Genomic DNA, 22,336 nt, shown 5'->3' on the forward strand with positions numbered 1-22,336 from the left:
GATAGAAGCATCTGGGAGAAAGCCTCTAAGCAGAGCCCCAATAATTAGGTTATTAAATGTGCGCGGTTGTGGTTCAGGTGAGAATACAAGGGGAGAGATTGGTAGTTTGTTTGTGAGATGGAATATGAATATGTTAGCGTTAAATAAATCTAAGTTGAAAGGGAGGGGTAAGTCTGAGTTTGTGTGCGTAATGGAGAGGGTGTCGGGAGTGATGAGTGAGCAAGGGAGGGAAGGAGTGGCTCTGTTGGTATGAGAAGAAAGTGCGTGATGGATTGGAGGGAAACGTCTTCAAGGATAATGTGGGCAAAGGTGAAATTGGGATGGAAGATTGGGTCTTTTTTGAGTGCAAACGGCCCTGGTAGTGAGAAAAGAGAAGAGGGAAGGGAAGCTTCTTTAAGTCGATTGAAATGACTGTACAGATGGAGTAAGGGAATTCAAGGTTTCAAGTAAGAAATATCGTGAAGAGATAGTGTTAGAGATATGTTTAGAAAGGGAGTTGATGATATCAAATAATGTTTAAGAAGGGAGCCAAGCATAAATATACATGGGAAATGGTGGTGGAGAGAAGAGTGATTGACAGAGAATTAATTGATTATGTGGTAGTGCCCAAAGGAAGTATTGAAAAAGTTCTAGAAGTTTATGTATTCAAGAGAGAGAGTTGGAGGGTTTTCAGATAAATTTTTGTTAGGAAGGATTCTGGGAACTGAGGAAATGTAGAGAAGGACAATGATAGAGTGGGGCAGATAAGTGCTGTGAGCAAACAAATCAGATAATAAGAATATAGATAAAGAACACCAGGAGAGACCGAGAAAGACGTGGGCGTTGGTGAGGGATAAAGACATACACATTCTTCTCCTACTCTTGTTTCAACAAGAGTAGGAGAGGAATGGGTATGCTTCAAGGAGGAAGTGATAGTAGATGGCATGTGGAAAGGAGAGGATGGTAGGAAACGGACAGAGAGGCAGCGAATGGAATGCTGGGATGAAGATTTGAAGGCGATGGAGGAAGAGAAGAAATAAATATATGAGGATTGGTCATGAGCTAGAACTAGGGAAAATTATGAGAGGTACAATAAGGAAGAGAGGAGAAAAAGAAACATAATGTGAGGGAGGTAAAGAGGAAGGCATTTATAAAGTGGGGTAGGAGTTTAATGGAAATTTTGAAAAGAATGAAAAAAAGATGCTTGAAAGGAAGTGAAGAGAGCTAGGGGGTTGAGTCATGTAAAGAGGAAAAGGTAAAGGGTACAGATGGATATATGTTAATGGAAATAAAGACGGAAAGGGGAAGATCAGTGAATATTTCAGAGAAGTGCTGAATGTGAAAGAGATCAAAGAGCGACTGATTGTGGTAACATGAGAGTCTAGGAAAATGACTATAATAGGAGGAGGAAATGATAAGGTTATAAGAAAGATAAGAAAGAAAAAGAATTAAAAATCATGAAAGCTAACAAGACACCTGGATTAGATGAACGTCATACGGAGTGTCTGATGAAGGAAGTAACGGTTGTAGTGGATTGACTAGTAAGGGTTTTTTATGTGTGCCTAAGGGGAGGAAATATGCCAGAAGACTGGAGGAGTGTTTGTATAGTTTAATTTTGCAAAAATAAAATTTGGGACAAATATTAATGTAGCACCTCTAAAGCAGTGGTGCTTAACCTTTTTCAGTGCCCTCAGTGCCCCTTGACATAAAAAAAAAAAAAAAAAAACATAAATAAAATAATGATACAAACTTTATTTTGGTTTCTTTTGGTATCATGACTTATACACCTCAGGTTTAAGGTTTCATACCCCTTAGGGGTACAGGTACCCCAGGGTAAGAACCAATACTTTAGAAGGATCAGTCCATAGAGCGTAGTTATAAAGGCCGTTGATTGAGAGGATTAGAAGGGGGAAAGAAGGAGTAATTGGGAGAGAACAGTATGAATTTAGGATAGGTATAAGCTACGTGGATTTTATTTATTTATTTATTTTATTTTTATTTATTTATTCTTTCAAGTAAAGCAGATAGGCAAGAAGTTTCTGGCTAAAGGTAACGATGTCTTTTGGAATTTGATGGATCCAGAGAAGGGTTATGACACGATCTTCCTCTTAATTGCCCTCTACACCTGCAGAGAACGACAATGTGATCCCGACCTCGACGAACGTGACGCCCCCGGATGCGAAAGTAATGATCTACAACCGCGTCCCAAAGTGCGGGTCTTCTACGATGCAGGAGATCCTCAAAAGGTAAATTTTGTGTCATCAGGACCACTTGTAGTCCTTTCGTAAATCCGGCTGAGGTGACGCAGTCTCGTTCGTGTGAATAGGCTGGAGACGAGAAATGAATGGTTACTTTGATGGTTCAGTGTTGCACGGTAGACCTCTCTGCATATACATACACGCACAAATGCACGCATACATACGTAAATAGATGGATTGGCCAGTGGCGACTTGCATCCAAGCACGGCCAACGGGAGTCATTATTGCATCAATAGGCAATCTTTTCTTCAGCCCAAGACGCTTTGGTTTGAAATTTCTTGTGATTCTAGCACGAAATATGGACAGATTGTGTATATAGTGCTTGTGTTGTCATCCCAATGTGCCCAAAAATATGTGGGACACAATTAAGAGATCCCAATGACGAAGGATGTTGTAGACCTACTGTATGTGTTGTGCAGAGCTGCAAGAGGGTCTAACGGTCTAACGGTCTAACGGTCTAACGGTCTAACGGTTCGTCGAACGCGGTTCGACAGACACGTGTTTAAAGTGATGTGTGAACGTGTGAACGGGGTATTTGGGGTTTAACCAACGTGTTCGACAACCAAAACCCCGTTCACACATCAATTTAAACCGCGTTCGACGAACCGTTGGACCGCAAAATCCCCTCTAAGAATGGTAACGTTCACTCTCTTTGAATGTTTAAGTCGTGTACATTTTGTATATTGGTGAGCATAATAAGGTAAGATGAAATAGAATATAATCAAACAAAATTAAAAAAGTAAAATAAGATAGAAAAGAACAAAATGAAATTAAATAAATCAAAATAAATCAAAGTTAAATAGAAAAACTAAATAAAATAACATAAGATAAAATAGAACAAAACAAACTAAGATTAAAGAGAATAAGATAAACTAAAATAAGGTAAAGTAATATAGAATAGAAATAAATAAGATAAGAAAGATAAATTAATAATAAGATAAAGAAAAAAATGAAAATGAAAAATCTTTATGAAAAAATGTCTTACTGAACTCGCGTAGACTACAACACAATCAACTCCTAACTCTCCTTTCGTTTGGAAGTCTTTCTACTCTTCAACTGTTCCATTTCCAATCTATTGACGTTCTTAAAGAAATTTAGGAAAACGATACAGACACAGCATACTTTAATTGAGGAACACCAGTATATGGCTAATATTCTTGGGCCCTCCAATAAATCTTTCTGGGTAGAAACTTTAGATTGTTGTGTTGTATTATCATTATGGAACTCTTTCCTCATTACCAGCTAGCTTATAGTAGTAAAAGGCTGGAGTAATTACTGGTTGTCTATAAGGTATAAAGTCGATATAGACCAGCGGTTTTTTTTTTTTTTTTTTTTTTTTTTTAATCTGGGTGATGAAACTCAATTTTAGACGTTGCTGGCGGTACAATGTCGCTTCCACGTTATTTTTTTTTTTTTTTTTTTTTATCAATAATGATGCCAGTTGGCTTTACTTTTAAGGAGTCAACAGAATAAATTATCAAACAGTACTTCACTTAATTTTTGTGTACCCTTCTAGTTATCAGATGTTAGCCACAGTTATGGGATGCTTGACTAACTAGAGTTGAGATCGAATTTGTAAAAGATTCTAACCCCTAAGTCTAGACATAAATCATCAAAATGGCGGAGATTTTACCTAAATCCCTATGTCGGCGACCTAAATATTTATGTCGAGGTTATGTCAAGACATAAGCATTTAGGTCGCCGACATAGGGATTTGGGTAAAATCTCCGCCATTTTGAAAATTTATGTCTAGACTTAGGGGTTAGATTCTTTTATAAATTCGACCCCTGACTATTACATGGTGTCATCAGGATCGGAAGAGAGGACCGAGTCTCAGCCCCTCGGGCCTGCACCTTCAGATGAAGGTGAAGGTGTTGAGGGAGACGAACGATAGGGAGATGCCTCTCTCCGATGTCCATCTCGCAGGACAACCATTTTTAGGTATTTTTTGTCGGCTTCTTACAAGCAGAAATACAAGAAGTTCCACACAATACAAAAGGGGTTTATGAAGTTAAAAAATTCGGTTACTCAACTTATTTGTTCAAATTATACAAATTCGTATTGATCAGAATATAGAAAGTAAAGATTGAAAGAAACAACCAGACCTAGATTTCCATATAATTATGCCCATTTATGAGCGCATTTTTGGATTTCGTTCATTTTCTATAATCTAATTCATAAACGTAATTCAGCATTTTGGGTTTCTTTTCTGCTTGCAGTCAAGCCATAGTGAAGGGCTTTAACCACGTGTCCTCAGACTTATACTTCGACCACTCCATAAGTTACACCGAGCAACTTGATCTTCTGGCAAAGATATTTTCTAAAAGAGAGTGGCCCATAAAATACCCTAAAGGGGTTTACAGAAGACATAAAAGTACCCTACTGAGCTACGATCAACATTTTTTCTTCTTCAACGTGACAAGGTAAAACGATGATAAGAAAAGTATGGAATATCAAAGCGAAATAATTGGTTTTTAGTATTAGGTTAGGAAATTAGATTTAGCGACGGAAGATTAACCACTTTTAAATCACTTTGTTGTTCCATACATTTCTTTTTATTCATTTGCATACGTCAATCTACTCCCAAATTTTCAGTGAATGGAAGGTTAGAATACTATGTATCATCTTTGTCCATACACCGCAAATTATGTTTACCGAGTGATAAGATTTATTGACTAAAAAAATATGGACGCGTAAATGTATCAAAAGAAACACTACATGAAAAAGTCTTTATCAATTCGACGTTTCGCTTCTTACAACTTTATCAAGTATCATACAGAAACAGCGTATTCCAAGTTGGGGAGGACTTGATAAGGCAGTAACAAGTAAAACGTCTTCCTAAAGGTCCAGTTACACCGAGTGTACGACTTGTTTCCGACCACCACTTGGTCGCCGACCAGTTGCAGGTAGTCTTTGGAAGTCGCTGGTAGTCGGTAATAAGATAGATCAATAGATAGATCAATCGATAGATAGATAGATAGATTACAACACACACTGAATAGTCCCCAGTGCAGAGATTTCCATCTTATCAACCACATTAACTTTTTAGATTTCAATTCCTTGCATAGGTTTTGTGTCGCCGACCGATCGCTTGATTTTCGGTCGAAGGTGGTCGGAAACAGGTCGTAAGCTCGGTGCGACTGGGGATTAATAGCCTGTCCCCACATCGTGTTTATTTCGACAGACTTGTCGGGAATTAACAATTACATACAACACGTAAATGGTTGCACCTAACACCTTGTAGACAACTTTTTAGTTGTCCTTTTGAAATGCACAGGTTATTGCGAGTAAAGTTTTGAAAAGGAGTAGAGCTCAGAGGGGTACAAAATTTTTGTATAATTGAGGAAGAGACATAAGGAATGAACAAACACGGAAAGAAGACGAATTGAGGAGGAAAGAAGGAGAAAAAGTGTGATTACACTAAAACAAAACACAAATATTGTTTCAATGTATGGATGTGGTTCACAGTTCATTATTCAATTTACCATTAGTCTAGAATTCCACCCTCACCGGAGCAAAATCCCCTGAAATATACTACAACAAAATACAAATATTGTTTCTCTGTATGGAGGAAGAAGATCATAGCTCTAAAAATCTCTGCACGACGACGCGCCACATTTGCGCCCACGCTGTTTGCATTTCTTCCGCAGACACCACTACCCAAGTCCTATTTGGATCAACCTCATCCGGGAACCTACAGACCGATTTGTCTCACTCTTCTACTACGCCAGGAGCCTCAAGCGATGGAGAAGCAGAACACAGTGAGCAGAACACTAATATTTCAAGTGTTTTATCAATCTATTGTATAGGCTGAACTATTAGTAGGCATCATATATACTCGTAGCAATGAAAACAATGCACACACGTAAATACACTGTAAATTTATTGATAAATCAAGTATATCCTTTATACTTAGCTATACGCGTGGGTGGGTGGCCTTATATAAACTGAAAGGATCTATACTTTGAACATTTAGAGTTTAAGATAAGCAACTGTTTGAGTTCTGACAAAAAAAAAAAAAGGGGGGGGGAGAGACGAGACGTGAGAGAACCTGGTTCACTCATTTAGATTTATCCACTCCAATGATATTTCCAGTCATATCAAAGAGCTTGTCGTCCCACCCAAATCATGGTTCAACAAGATTCTGGACGTCTGCTTAGTCAACGGTGACCCGGAGTGCTTCCCCGCCCGAGGTCAAATGCGAGAGCTTCAGTTGACCTATTTTTGTGGACACCATCCTGGCTGCATGTAAGTTTGGACATTTTTGAGTGGTCGAGGGTCGCGCAATATGATGCTATTCACTTTAATGTTTGCATGATCTGAAAGGTCCATGACATGAGGGAAAATGGTGGAAACAGACTTGATGGGAATAAATATGGCCTCTTGACTACAGAGAATGTATTACAATTTAGGTAAACTACAAGTCATAAACAATGTCGGGTTCATTTTTCTGAGAAATTAGAAAAACCTGCTTCTTCTTTTTGGGGTTCCGTTCCTTGGGTTATGTCGCACTCACAACACTTCGTTTGGCTGCATCCTTGGCTAAACAGATAGATCTCTCCTTGTGATTTGTTTAGCCAATTATACAACCAAGTGAATTGTTATAAGTGCGGCACAAACCAGGAACAAACAGGCCCTCCATGTTACAAGAAAAGGGAAAATGGCGTCGGTTATAACCTGTTCTTTACATTTATACACCAAAAAATAACGTCTAACGTCTAATCCATATCCCTTTACCGATCATAATTGACCGAAGTTGATTATTAAATAATATACCAGCTTTTCTTCAAGTAACGACACACAAGCTCTTCAATCTCTCTATTGTTCAGAAAAAGGGAAGTTTACGCCTCTTATGCTCTAGTGTTAATGATCATACCGTGCGTACAATTTATATTTCAAGTATTTGTTTTACGTTATGTTTATTACATATATGATATTCAAACTTATAACACATTTTCAGAGAAAATTAAAATCAGAGATGAAGTAATCCTTATATTTCGACCACTAACTGTGGTCCTCTTCAGAACATAAGTACTTATCCTCTGAAGAGGACCACAGTCAGTGGTCTTTAAAGTTGTGGTCGACAGTTAGTGGTCGAAATATAAGGATTACTTCATCTCTGATTTTAATTTTCTCTGAAAGTGGGTTATAAGTTTGAATTTGACTTATGTGCTACTACATAACGGTACTCTAATAGGTATATGTATATGTATTTATATGTATATATACATACATATATATGTATATATATATATATATATATATACATACATATGTAAATGCATTTTTACACACACACACACACACACACACACACACACACACACACACACACACACACACACACACGCACATCACACGAACAATATCTCGCCCACAACTTCAAAGACCAACAAATATTTCTATTTTACTAAGATTTATTTCCTCTCCGATTTTCTCTTAATTTACGCTTCATTTCAGTATGCCCTCCCCCTTAACAACCCGTCTCTCTGTCTATCTGTACTAATAAATCTCCAACACATTTCTCCACGTTTTTTCATATTTTGAATAAACGCCAGACACTTTCGTTTTTCTGAAGCACTTCAAAGCCACAACATTGGCCATAAAATGTAGGCTGTACCTACCGCTCATTAGACCATAACTGTATCAATCTTCGTAACTGAGCCAGGTAAAATGCCCCACAAATAATTGCTTTCGTTAGAAAGTTGGCCATCACAAACTCGAAAGGAGCAACTTACTTCTAAACTGATTCTCACACTCCAAGCACCCAGCGTTTTAACCAGCACAAACACACTGCGCTCCAGACATCTTGACAGACTTCATGGTAAGCACGAACATCTAATACGACACATAACTCTCAAACCTAACCGCACAGGCTATATGTTTTCTGCTCCCTAACCTCCCACCTACCTTTATGGACGATAATTCTTGACTAATTTGTATCCTCTTACAAATCTTGGTTGACCTAGGTTGATTGTCAAATAATGCTCCGTAGCTTTCCTCCAAGTACCGCTACATATTTTCCTCTAATACTTTCAGAGGTTGGATTAGAGATACAATTGAATTATGATATGGCCTGTTTCAAAACATGTGGATAAAATATTAGAAAATATCTAAAGTTATTGCTGACTCTACTATTTCTGTTGTTTTTCCTTATTTCATAATCCATGTTCTTGATTCCTCTTTTCCAGTTGTTATTATTGTCGTTCTTTAGACTGACTGGCTGAGATACCATTTCTCCCTGAGGAACGTCATAGCTGGAACGAAATTTTTCCATAAATCCCTCATAGAATCTGTTGTGTTGTTAGCGTGCGTAATTGTGTACAATGTAGTCTTCCAGTTTAGTATTCTGTTGTTAATTGCTACTTGAGAATGATCGACATGATTTATGGTATTGATAACTTTGTGGTGAGAATGTGGGATGTCATTTCGATCGTGTGATCCTGAACATTGTCGAACTGTCATTATTCTTTGGTCTGATACTTCTTATCCTTTATTCAGTTGTATTCCAAATTGTATTGAGACCTCCAGATAAATCAGACATTCATGGACACAACATTCACTTTCGACACAGCCAGTGAAGAATCGCACATCTCAGGTCTAGATTTTTTCTTTTTATCAAGCTCAGATTGTTCCTAAAATTCGTTGTTATTTGAGACATGTAACATAACTCTCGAGAAATAATACATTGTATGACTTTTGGTACAGGCAAATTGGTAATAAGGGAGCAATGCAACGGGCCAAACGACACGTGGAGATGTACTACAGCGTGGTAGGGCTCATAGAAGAGTTCCCACTTTCTATGAAAGTTTTGCAAGAGTATGTCCCGAGATTCTGGTCCAACGTCACGTCCTCTAAACTAAGCACAGGTCTGTTCTAATCCTGAATTTGTACAATCTAAGTGTTCGTCTACACTGAGTATACATACTTGCACCTTCTGTTCCCGCAGAGTGTATACACACGTGTCTGTGTGTGTGTGTGTGTGTGTGTGTGTGTGTGTGTGTGTGTGTGTGTGTGTGTGTGTGTGTGTGTGTGTGTGTGTGTGTGTGTGTGTGTGTGTGTGTGTGTGTGTGTGTGTGCGTGTGTGTGCGTGTATGTGTGCATGACTGCATGACCCATGTAAACCTTATCCCTTACAGCTGCAAAACAGACCCGTCCGTTAGACAGAGATTCATGCATCACCGAATGCTAAACTCATTCTTTTCTCTCTGTCCCTTCTTCAGGAAAAATGAAGAGGAACAGAGCCTCTGCCCATCCCGACGTGTCCCCTGACACCCTCAGGAGGCTACGCGACCTTCTACGGGAGGACCTCGAGTTCTACAGTTTTGTTAAACAACGTCTGCATAAGCAGGCTGAAGCCCTGGGTTTACGCTGACGTAAAGCGTTCTGTCGTGTCTCTTTCCTTTAGTTTGTCTGGAACAGTGTATCGCCAATAGAAGTTAAACAAGGGATGAAGCCAAGATTTAAAGATAGAAAAAAAAAAAGAATATGTATATATATATATATATATATATATATATATATATATATATATATATATATATATATATATTTACTCTTTTCATCGCAATCTAATCTTATCTTTTGATTATCTTCATTACCCTATTGCCCCGTTCTTGTATCTCTCTCACTTATACTTGAGTATTCTTTTACCAATTCACACATTTACACACACGCGCACGCACATGTATATATGTGTGTGTATGTGTGTGTATGGTTGTAGTTATTGTACAGGGTGTGGCAACATAACTTCCTTTTTCCAAAAGGCAATAAAACAAGATGTATAAATCAGAAAGGTTTTAATTTTGTTTCATAATTATAGTACATATTTAAAGTTTTGTTTCACACAGTTTTGAAAATCACAGTTTTGTCCGATTTCGGGTGTTTGCCATGACCCTCACCAGCGTATCAGCGGGTATATTGGCAATTTCTTCTCGGATGTTGGCCTTCAAGTCTGGTAGGCTTCTCGGACGGTTGACATAAACACGGGATTTCAAATATCCCCACAAATAAAAATCACAAGGGGACAAATCGGGGGAACGGGCTGGCCACTCCAAATCGCCCCTTATTGAAATGAGGCGCTCCGGAAAATGTTCCCTCAAAACAGCCATCGATGCCCTTGAAGTGTGAGCCGTTGCTCCGTCCTGTTGAAACCAAATATCCCCTAGGTCCAATTCTTCAATTCGTGGAAAAAAAATTCCTCCAACATGTTTACATACCGGTCTGAATTCACTGTCACTGTGACCTCATTTTCTTCAAAAAACCAAGGACCAACAATTCCAGTGGAGGAAATTGCACACCACACTGTGACTTTAGGTGAATGCAAAGGCCTTTCATGCAATTCATGGGGATTGGTGTCAGCCCAGTAGCGCATGTTTTGTTTGTTGACGCATCCAGTCAAATGAAAATGTGCTTCATCACTAAAGTAAACAATAGCGTCTTCAGGAACGTTTTCGAGAAGTGCCTCACATGCGTTCCTTCGTGAAGTGAAATCACGTACGGAGAGTTCCTGCACAATCGCCATCTTGTAAGGATGGTAATGAAGGTCATCGTGAAGTATTCGCCTCACTGAACGATCAGAAAGTCCAAGGGCAGAGGCATGTTTGCGCGCAGAACGCCGTGGGGATTGCAAGACTGAAGCTCTCACTGCCTCAATGTTCTCAGGTGATCTGATGGGCCGAGGTACTCCAGTTCTTCGTCGTGTAGTACTCCCAGTTTGCCTGAACGTAGTGACCCATGTAACAATTGATTTCCGGTCCGGAACAGGGCCTCTCGGGGCTACATTGAAACGATTTCGAAAGGCGCGCTGGGTTGCAATAACAGACTGACGATTCGAAAAGTAAGCTTCGACGGCAAACGCACGCTCCTCACTACTCCAACGCATGATAGCGACTGACTGTATTTCCAAGAAAACTTTCAGAACGGCCCTGTCAAATGAAACCACGCCCACCCCGCTACTACTTCTACAGCCAGATTGCCACGCATTATAAAAAAGGAAGTTATGTTGCCGCACCCTGTATTTCACTTATGATCTGTATATGTACAACACAATAACTCAGTACACCAAAGACAATGTTAGATTACGACCAATACTTAGATGAACCTCATTTTGAATGGGATTGCGTGCCTTTCAGTCGGAATGCAAGAAGTCTCCATCAACCTGGATGAGTTTCAGATTGTTAGAAAGATTTTGCACAGAAATAATGACGAAGTTAGCGACGTCCTAGTTCCTAACCCCACTAGTGTTACTAATCTTGCGCGACCGATTTCGTGGGCAAGATGCCTGCCTTGACGACCTTTGAAGGTCACAGTACAAATTGCAATCCTCGCGGTCACACCCATAAATAAATAAATAAATGAATTTTATTTGGCATTGAATTAATATACATGAAGTGCAGATAATGAAAAAAACACAAAGTTCGAAATAACAGTTACAAATGCCGAGGACAACACAATAAAGCATGTAAGTTTGTTTCCACTGTAGTCTCATCTATGGAAAAATCTTCAGGAGTAAACCTGGAGGAAAAAATCAGGGGTCGAAGTCCCGTAGGCCGTTCGCTGTTGTATGATAACAATATCGCTCGGGCAGCTCCTGCAACGGCGTTGGTACCAAACTGTAACAGCCTAGTCGTTCTCATGGATCCGTGAGTGACGTGGGGACGGAAGATCCTGCAGCCTGGATGAATCCAGGTCCTTCATATCATCTCGCCCTCGAAGGCGCATCTTCCATGGTCGACATCGACCTATGGAGGCCATCGTCATCTCGAAGAGAGATTCTTCAGTGCAAAACTATTCCACACCATCTTGAGACAATATGAGCCAGTATGAGCCAATGGGATATTATCCCCTTTGATAGTGGAGGACGCGGCAGTGTATAGTATGCATTGACTCCTTCCAGGAGAAGGGTACAAAAATACGGTAGCTTCCAGTCTCCTAGATCTATTGTTCTTTCAACGATAAGCATGAGAATAAAAAACCGGTATTGTTATCCCTGGCCAGGGAAGTATGAAAAAGAAGAGACAGAATTCTAGGGCTAGTAGAGATATAAGGACAGCATAAATGAGGAATAGTAAAAGTAAAAGATAAAAAGTGTCTCAGGATATCATTATGAGTGGAAATCACACACACACACACACACACACACACACACACACACACACACACACACACACACATATATATATATATATATATATATATATATATATATATATATATATATATATATATATAATATATATACTGCGTGACTCGGGTCCTTCGGGGCGCCACAGAAGTACCTTTATTATATGATTCTGTATAACTATGTAGTCGATATCTCACTTCAGTTGAGCAATGCCATTTAAGCCTCAGGAGAATGACAAAATAACAGAATGAACATAACAAGTATATATCAGATACCTAATTAAGGTCTACTTTTTTCTTTTACATCTTACATAGTAAAATATAACACTGCTAATCAATTCTAACATACAGGTTACATCTATTAAGCTAGATTACATCTTACTCTAGTTGTCATGAACAAGTGCATGAGAAATAGTGCACTTATTGAAAATGTTGAACATGACCACAAAAGTATATTTTTGAATGCAAACGAGTTAGTAGTTTATTATAATCAAAGTAGTCTTAAAGCATTTGCTTGCTTGTGGAGCCGCTGCTTGACGAAGTCGTAGAACTCCACATCCTCCTTCAAAATGCTTCGAAGTATATTTTTGGTGTTGTTGGACACGGGCGGTTTGGAAGTAAACTTAATTTTCACTATTCCTGAAAAAAGTATTCGACAAAAAATAAGTATATTCGTAGTATAGAGAATGACAACCTTACGCGGTAGGATTTGTTAAAGTCACCCTTCACTTTTAGCAACACATGTATATATATATATAGATAGATAAATATATATATATATGCCTGTATATATATATATAATATATATATATATATATATATATATACATATATATACATGCATCAATGTATATATATATACAAAATATATATACATATATATATATATATATATATATATATAAATAGTTTCTGCAAGAAAGATATCAACAGTATATGCGTGTATGTTATGTAAGTTTTATTCTTTATGAAGAAGACGAGAAGCCTACGCCAGGAGGCGCTGAGTGCCTGCTTTTAGGACTGTTGGGGCCGGTAACACACAGTCACTGCCGGAAATAAGAGAGGGGTGTGGGATTCGAACCCAGAGCAGATCAAATGCGAGACCAGGATGTTTCCGACTACGCCACCAGGGCAATCTATGTAGGAAAAGAAGTCATCAATAGATGTTTTTACGTGAGGCTACAGCATTACCAGATTTAGTCGGAACAAACATCTGTTTACAAAGGATTACAAAGGCGAAGCATGCCGACAGGAGACCTTTTGGTCCATAACTAGGTCGGATGCGAAAAAAAATATATGATAATGATAAATAGATAAAAAAAAATGAATAAAAACAGACACCGCGGATATATTTTCCTACCTGAACTGAGCTTTGCAGACGTGACATTGGCGAAGAACCGTGGTACATATTCTTCGAGAACCTTCAAGGAAAGTTGATATTCCTCTAGAAGACCCACAACGCTGTAGTAATTTTCCACATGGCGTTTGGCTCTCTGCAAAGCTCCATAATTACCCACTTGTCTTTAAGAAAAGAGAGAAATCGTATTGTAACTGCCAGATGAGCTCCTGGAGGTAACATTGTTATTAATGAGATGTGATTCGAAATGCATCTTGTTTGGTATCATTAATTCTGTGAAAACAGAATAAAAGTTTTGAGGTCACCAAGGAGGTCTGTTTTACATCGTGATAGCCATTTCCTTTTCCTTAGGAGATTGTTTTGCTAAATTAAGGCAAATTTGTAATCATTTCTGAAGGCTTCAGTTAGGTTAGGTTGGGTTAGGTTAGGTTAGGTTAGGTTAGGTTAGGTTAGGCTAGGTTACGTTAGGTTGGGTTGGGTTGGGTTGGGTTGGGTTAGGTTGGGTTGGGTTGGGTTGGGTTGGGTTGGGTTGGGTTGGGTTGGGTTGGGTTGGGTTGGGTTGGGTTGGGTTGGGTTGGGTTGAGTTGAGTTGAGTTGGGTTGGGTTGGGTTGGGTTGCGTTGGGTTGTTTTTGGCTGGGTTGGGTTGAGTTGGGTTGGGTTGGCTTACGTTGAGCTGGGTTGAGTTGGGTTGGGTTGAGTTTGATTGGGTTGAGATGGGTTGGGTTAGGTTGGGCTGCGTAGGGTTGGGTTAGGTTGATACGTTTTGTGTTGTAGTGTGTTAGGTTGAGTTAGATTAGCTTAGGTGAGATTCAATCATATATATTATTGACGCATTCACAAGATCAGGCTACCACAAACAATTATTATCAGTGTCATCACTAACGAAAGCTTAAATGACCAAGTAGAGAAGTAAAGTTTTTGATATGGAGAAGCTAAGCGCATGTTAGTTAGTGGTTCCCATCTCCAAAAACACCAACACATTAATGTATACATATATATATATATATATATATATATATATATATATGTATGTGTGTGTGTGTGTGTGTGTGTGTGTGTGTGTGTGTGTGTGTGTGTGTGTGTAATAATAATAATGATAATAATAATAATAATAGGTTTATTGAGATAGCAGTGATACACTGACAATAATACAATTGAGTACTTTTATGAGTAATATAGTAATTATAAGAGTGATATGCTTAGTCTAAAATTTATAATGAGTTTATTGTGCGGACAATGGATGGAATGGCACTGTTCTTGTATCGGTCAGTCCTCGGCGCTCTGATGGGCTTGATTTTGTTAGAATGCCGAGTTGCATGGTGGGTGGTTGTGGTGTTAGGTGGGAGGAAGTGACGGTGACGTGGGTGTAGCATTAGGTCCTGTCCAAACTTATTCATTGCCTCACTGTGTTTGTCGAACAATCTTGGCAAGCTGAGGGTGGTGAGGGCGTGCTCGTATCCCTCATACTGACTACCCAAGATAATTCTGCACGCTCTTCTTTGTACTTTCTCTAATTTGCTCCTCTGTGTGATGTTGAGTGATGATGACCAGGCTGGGGAGGCGTACATGAGGGTGGGGAGTACGAAGGTGGTGTAGACTCCCTTTAGATCTGGTGATGGGGTACCAAGGGACTTCAATCTGCGCAGCATGAAGAGTTTGTAAGAGGCCGTCCTGATGATGTTGTTGATGTGCTGGTTCCAGTTAAGGTGGTCGTCTATTGTGATGCCTAGTAGCTTGGCACACTGAACCACCTGAAGGGAATGGGTTCCTAATGACAGTTGAGGTGGTGCCACCGCCTGTTTGGATGTACAAACATGCATGACCACGGTCTTGCTGTGGTTAACTGTCACATTGCTGCTCTCAGTCCACGTTTTGAGGTTGTCTAGGATGTTTTGTAGTGAAGAAAAGTCAGGCTGCCTGGTGTTGATGGGAATGCCAACTGTGCAGTCATCGACGTATTTCCATCTATGTTGGGTGTCCATTAATGCGTCATTTATGAGGATGAGGAAGCATAGTGGTCCCATCTTGGTCCCTTGAGGGACCCCACAGGTCAAGGGGAGGAGGGAGGATGTCGTTCCCTGGTACCTCACTGCCTGTTGACGTCCGGTCAGGAAGTCGGCTAGCCATGCTACCAAGTGTGGTTGGATCCCCAGTTGTATGGCTTTGGAGATGATAATGTTATGGTCAACAAGGTCAAACGCTTTCTTGAAGTCAATAAAGGTCAAGGCTAGAGAAGTATTGCGCTTGTCTAAGTGGCTGTGCAAGAAGTCCAGAAGATTAACAAGATAGTGAGTTGTGGAGGAGGATTTCATGTTGCCATACTATTGGATATCGATTTGAGTGTGTGTGTGTGTGTGTGTGTGTGTGTGTGTGTGTGTGTGTGTGTGTGTGTGTGTGTGTGTGTGTGTGTGTGTGTGTGTGTGTGTGTGTGTGTGTGTGTGTGTGTGTGCAAAATTACCATAGAAGAAAAGAAACTTGAAAACCTAAGCACCACGTTGGTATAATTACGTCCTGAGACGTATGACATAGGACAAGGGCGTGAGAGGTCATCCATAAGATCAAAAAGGAGCGCGGACGTTCCAAAGAGTGAGATATGAGTGACTTTACCTTCCTCTCTCTGCCTGATACCACAAATCTAGTCTGACGAGTACGTCTTAACAGTTAAATAATCTAACATTTTATCACAGTTGAAAGATCCATAAGTCATGTTCACAGCCCATGTATGTATATATTGTATTTCTTTTACCATAATGTATTATATCTCTGAAGAAGCCTGTTGTGTGCAATCCTAGTAGGGAATAAACTTGTATGCCAATTCTTGTCTTCATTGCCCACAATTTCTCAGCTTGTCACAATGCCTGAATACACACTGACACGCACACACTCACGCACAAGCACACACACACATACACACCCACACACCCACACCCACACCCACACCCACACACACACACACACACACACACACACACACACACACACACACACACACACATATATATATATATATATATATATATATATATATATATATATATATATATATATATATATATATATATTCATTATATCCCATGAGATTTTCCCCTTTATAAGGAAGGTAGCTAAGTCAGAGGCACGTACCTATTCCCACCCATTTCACTCCCTTCCATCACCCCCTCCACCCCGTCCCATCTCAGCTCCTCATGGATGACGGGTCATCCCTGCATCCACCAACTGACCTGGGTCAAACGCAATGCAGCAAGATACAGTACATCCACAGTAAGGCTGCTTCACTTAATTGTATATGTGTGTGTGTGTGTATACATACATACTTACACATTATATATATATATATATATTAAATATAATATATATATATATATATATATACGCATTCAAAATATGTGTTTGTTTACGTAACTGGAGCATAAAGGAAAGGAGATGCACTTGTTGAGTTCTGTCTCTTATAGTAAAAAAAAAAAAAAAAAAAAAAAAAAAAAAAAGTCGGAGGCCTTTGACTCAATTAAACCAGTTCCCATACATATTTGCCCCCGCCCCCCTTTATATAGCGGCACCATACATAAACTCCAATCTCCGAAACACTTATTTTCCTTAGGGATGTAGACATACAATGAACAATCTCAACAGTTATTCCAGTATTCATACTCAACCCAAACATTCCACATAATATCCATTCAATGCAGGTCCCTTTTCAACTTTGATGTCTTGCAATCCCACTTGTATCTTTTCCTTTATTATAGACTCAACATTCTGTTCGTTATGGTTATCTAAGTGTTCATTTGAAATTGGTTCTATAATTTCAACTGCATGAATCTACCTAATCATTTTGTTCAATTTCTTCACATAAACTTTATTCTGATTGATTAACTAACTAGTATGAATCTAAAACCTGGACTTGAACTATCAACAACTGCCTCAGACACAAATTTAGGTTTTGGACCCTAAACTGGACTTGGACAGTGTGGAATTGACCTTGCCCTATTGAATTGAGCATAAGAACATAAGAATGTAGGAGACTGCAAGAGACCATAAGGCCTATAATAGGCAGTCTCATGAATCGACTACAAACCGCATATATGGGGAATGGGACAACTGTCCGCAGGAAACTAGCCGCCACATGGAACTTGGTAAAAAAACAAAAGAAGTATTATTGGCATGTTAGGTTAGGTTAGATTAGGTTAGGTTACGTTACGTTACGTTACGTTATGTTACGTTAGTTTAGATTAGGTCCTACGTACACATGGCTGCCAGTTTCCCGCGGCCAGTTTCCTGCAGTCCGTTTCCCGCGGCCAGTTGTCCGCGGCCAGTTGTGCTAGACTCGTAAATATGTGTGTATACTATGAAAGGAAAGGGAACTCACAGACAGCCCAGGTGTTGTCCGCAGAAGTAAGTGAGCATAAGTTCCCTTAGTTTACCCCGGACAGGCAGACACTCCGGATCACCAAGACCTACACATGTATCCAGATTCTTCTCAAACCAAGACTTTGGAGGCAGATCGCTCGAATTCACCGCCCTGAAAAAGAAAGTATCTGTATTCCAAGTTTCTAGTACTTTAATCGTTTGATAAGAATACCAAAAAGGTACAGGTAAAGTTTCTAGTACTTTAAGTATTTGATAAGAAAACACCAAAAGGTAGATAAAGAATCTGTGGCCAGATATGAATTCATCAAGATCACCAAAAATCACAGACATGTGACCCGAGCTCTTCTAAGACTTTAATAAGAATATCACAGAAGCACGAATGAAGTGCACGGTGAGGAGCCTACGCCAAGAGGCGCTTAGCTGTGACCTAGGCGGTCACTTTTGTCCTATGCAATTGGACTGCTGGGGGCAAAGTGACAGCCACTGCTGGGAATTGGAGAGGAATGAGAGACTCGAACACATGACTAAAGGATATGTGAGGCCCGCATGCTTCTGACTACGCCACCACCACACGATCATCATAATATATTGTCATTTGAACATCCACCTGACACAAAATGAATGTTACACTAAGTCGTAATGAGATACAATGATAAAGCGTGCCGAAAAAAGAGACCTTTAGGTTCATAGCAAGGCCGTAAGCAGAGGAGATTAGTAGAAAGAGGGAACAAACCGGTTGCTTCTCCATCTGCGTTCACTTCTGATGTAGTAGAAGTGGGAGATGAATCGCTCGACAGGGTCACGGATGAGGTTCACCAAAACGGGCCGCGGGTATCCTAACCTGCGGAAGGAATTTCAAGCATAGCTTACATGATCAAAAGATAAAATTCCAGTACTTGGGGAAACTCTGAGTCACCTAGAGAAGAATCCCAAATTTCCCGCCCCGCATGTGGACCCTGACTGCATGTTTCTATAAAGTCGACATTTCAGGGATTTTAGTCGCCTTTCTTTAGAGGGGATCTACACGGTCTAAAGGATGAAACGCACGAGAGGCTGTTTAGCCGCTCAACCGCTGCGGCTGTTTAGCCGTTTTTATAGAACACACTACTTTTAATGGAATTGCGCGCATTAGCGGTTAAGTAACTAATGCGCGCAATTCCATTAAAAGTAGTGTGTTCTATAAAAACGGCTAAACAGCCGCAGCGGTTGAGCGGCTAAACAGCCTCTCGTGCGTCCGTAGCCTAAGTCGAACGCGGTTCGACAGACACGTGTTTAAAGTGATGTGTGAACGTGTGAACGGGGTATTTGGGGTTTAACCAACGTGTTCGACAACCAAATACCCCGTTCACACGTTCACACATCACTTTAAACACGTGTCTGTCGAACCGTGTAATCACCCTCTTAGACCAGAGTTATACACCATTCTTCTATGATTGGATACTAATTTTCGTTCAAAAAGGGATTCTAAACGCTTTTGACTTTTGCTATATCTCCGTTCTACTATCCTACTTAAATATTTCCTTTACCATCTATATCAGCGTTTCCTAACATTTACCGACAATAGCACCCCCTATTGTCATGTCTAAGCAGTCCAGCACCGCTATCTTGTTATTGGAAGGATAAAAAGAAAATGAAATGTACTGCTTGATGATTTATTTGATTCCTTAGAAGTGAAACAAATTGACAATATTGTTAGTAGAAGAAATAAGAACACCCTAGAAAAATAAGATAGCATGGAAAAATTCAAATATGCACAACTAGGTAATCAATGATACATACATTAATGTGATTTTTGTGAGAGTCACTTTCCAACACCGCCTATGATGACTTAGGGCAACCCCAGGTTGGGAAACGCTGAGCGATATGAATGCGCCTCTTTAGTGTAATGATGTTCCCAGTGATTAAAGGGATGGTTAGCGCTGACAAAACACAACTTTTTTCCCCACGTGAAGAGATCATGAAATTCTAAACTTAAATATATACTCTACGTAGCAACTTGATTCTACGGCCCTACGGAATAAAAGTTACAGAACCAATGATGATTACAACAATGATAACAACAATAATTATTATTGTAATGATAATAATAGATATAATGATACATATACCAAGGGCTTTTCCCCCCTTACAAGGGGGGGTTAGCCAAAGTCAAAGAGCTAAATCCACTCCCATTCACCACCCCTCCCTCCCTCTTATGCCAAAATTCCTCGCGTGCCAACGAAGTAAAATTATAGGCCTACATACGAGTATGGGCCCCCCACCCTCTCCTCCTCCCTTCCCCTCCCAGGGCGCCGCCTGCGATTATCAATGGTCATACAAAATAATCTGGAAATTTATTTATTTATTTGTTTATTTATTTATATATTTATTTATATATCTATTTGTTTTTTTTATCTAATTATCTGGAAAATTATTTATTTATTTATTTATCTTTTATTTTCTATTTATTCATTTCATTATTTATCTATTTATTTATTCATTTATTATTATTTATCTATTTATCTATTTGTTTATTTATCTACTTATCTGGAAATTTATTCATTTATTTATTTACCCATTTATTTATTTATTTATTTATCTACCTATTTGTTTATCTATCTACTTATTTGTTTGTCTATTTATATATTCTTTTTTCTAAAGTGCACACCCCACCCCTAAACAAATTCTGTTATGTTTAAGTCCAAGGGATTCGCTTCAGTGGATAAGATGTCTTCCTCGCGGAGGGGTGACGTCACTCTAGACCACCTCCTTCATTCTAATTAACCTCAGGTGACCTTATTCAACTGAAAGTCTTAAGTCTTGCACCGCCTATACCTGGGGTTCTCAACCTATTTTCACGTATACCCCGTTCTTATGCAATGCTGTTATCTAACCTCCTGGAGATGACTTCAACACTAAATTTAATCCTTCATTCTAATTAACCTCAGGTGACCTTATTCAACTGAAAGTCTTAAGTCTTGCACCGCCTATACCTGGGGTTCTCAACCTATTTTCACGTATACCCCGTTCTTATGCAATGCTGTTATCTAACCTCCTGGAGATGACTTCAACACTAAATTTAATCGTTTTGCATCCACTAACTGCTCGTAGCTTTCGGCTGGCGGCCACACTTGTGAACTGCCGTAGCCCAATAAGGTTCCATGAACCACAGGTTGAGAACCACTGGGCCCCTACACCACTGTTTCACAACCCTATGGTCGCCAAGCGTTTTTCCTGGGGTCGCTAAGACATCTTGTATGTTTTTTTTTTCAAAATTATATGAATTCAATACCATAACTATGATGATGTTAACACATATACAGATAGATTAGTGGGGTAGCGCTCATATCATGGGAATCATATTGGGGTCACCTAAAAAAAAGGTTGGGAAACATTGGCCTATACATAATAGTCAAATCCATCTCAGGACAAATGAAGACTTTGCTGTAAATCATCGTGTGTGTTTTTAGTTTATTTTTTCTATTACTACAAGCAAAATACCCCCAAAAAAGATATTCTGACAAAACGCATCAATGCAATCGATTTAGAATAAAAAGTAGACATTATTCTTAAAATATGGAGCCCTACATAGACTGTTTACGAAATGAGAGCGGCTGGCGTGACGACATGACGAAGGCGCGCATGCGCACAAAGGATTACAAAGGCGGAGCATGCCGACAGGAGACATTTTGGTCCATATCTAGGTCGGATGCGAAAAAAATCAAGATAATGATAAATAAATAAATGAATAAATAAAAACTATAATAATGTAAATAATAAATAAAATACATAGATAAATGCATAGGTATAGTTAAATAACAAACAGGTAAATAGTAAATAATAATAAATTGACATATAACTAATAATAAATGATAATCAAGCAAATAATAATAAACAAACGGACAAATGATAACAAAACAAATAAACAAGTAATATAAAATAAATGATAGTCATTACAGCATACTTGCTTAGGTGTTTATCTAAATGATTCTTAAAGCTTCGAACTGAAATACATTGCACTACCTCTGCAGGAAGTTTATTCCATTCATTAACTACACGGCTGGAGAAGTTGTTTCTACCCACTTCCAAATTAGATCTATTTCATTTTTTCACCGCTGTTGTATAAACACTTACTAACCTGCTCACGTTGAAGTAGTACATGTGTCTGTCGTAACCTTGAGCTCCATTGGAGGTTTGTCTGTAGACTCCGGCTAATAAAGCTTTCTGGGCTTTGATGCCTAAGTGACGCCTGCCATAGATACCAGATGATCC

The 22,336-nt window shown here is 39.2% G+C and overlaps 1 protein-coding gene across 1 annotated transcript in view; it reads left to right on the forward strand.

Annotated features, from left to right (window-relative positions):
* Positions 1 to 9,711, forward strand: part of LOC143036081 (uronyl 2-sulfotransferase homolog pip-like) — a 95,388-nt gene extending 85,677 nt beyond the window's left edge. The window contains exons 4-9 of the mRNA XM_076203337.1: positions 2,111 to 2,225; positions 4,457 to 4,660; positions 5,888 to 5,998; positions 6,333 to 6,485; positions 8,946 to 9,106; positions 9,461 to 9,711. Coding sequence (XP_076059452.1) covers positions 2,111 to 2,225; positions 4,457 to 4,660; positions 5,888 to 5,998; positions 6,333 to 6,485; positions 8,946 to 9,106; positions 9,461 to 9,612 — 896 coding nt within the window. The 3' untranslated portion in view covers positions 9,613 to 9,711. The remainder of the gene's footprint in view (positions 1 to 2,110; positions 2,226 to 4,456; positions 4,661 to 5,887; positions 5,999 to 6,332; positions 6,486 to 8,945; positions 9,107 to 9,460) is intronic.
* Positions 9,712 to 22,336: the final 12,625 nt, after the last annotated feature.

This window comes from Oratosquilla oratoria, chromosome 20, assembly GCF_046742065.1.
Source record: "Oratosquilla oratoria isolate Oo_2021 chromosome 20, ASM4674206v1, whole genome shotgun sequence".
In the NCBI taxonomy this organism is placed as follows: Eukaryota; Metazoa; Arthropoda; class Malacostraca; order Stomatopoda; family Squillidae; genus Oratosquilla; species Oratosquilla oratoria.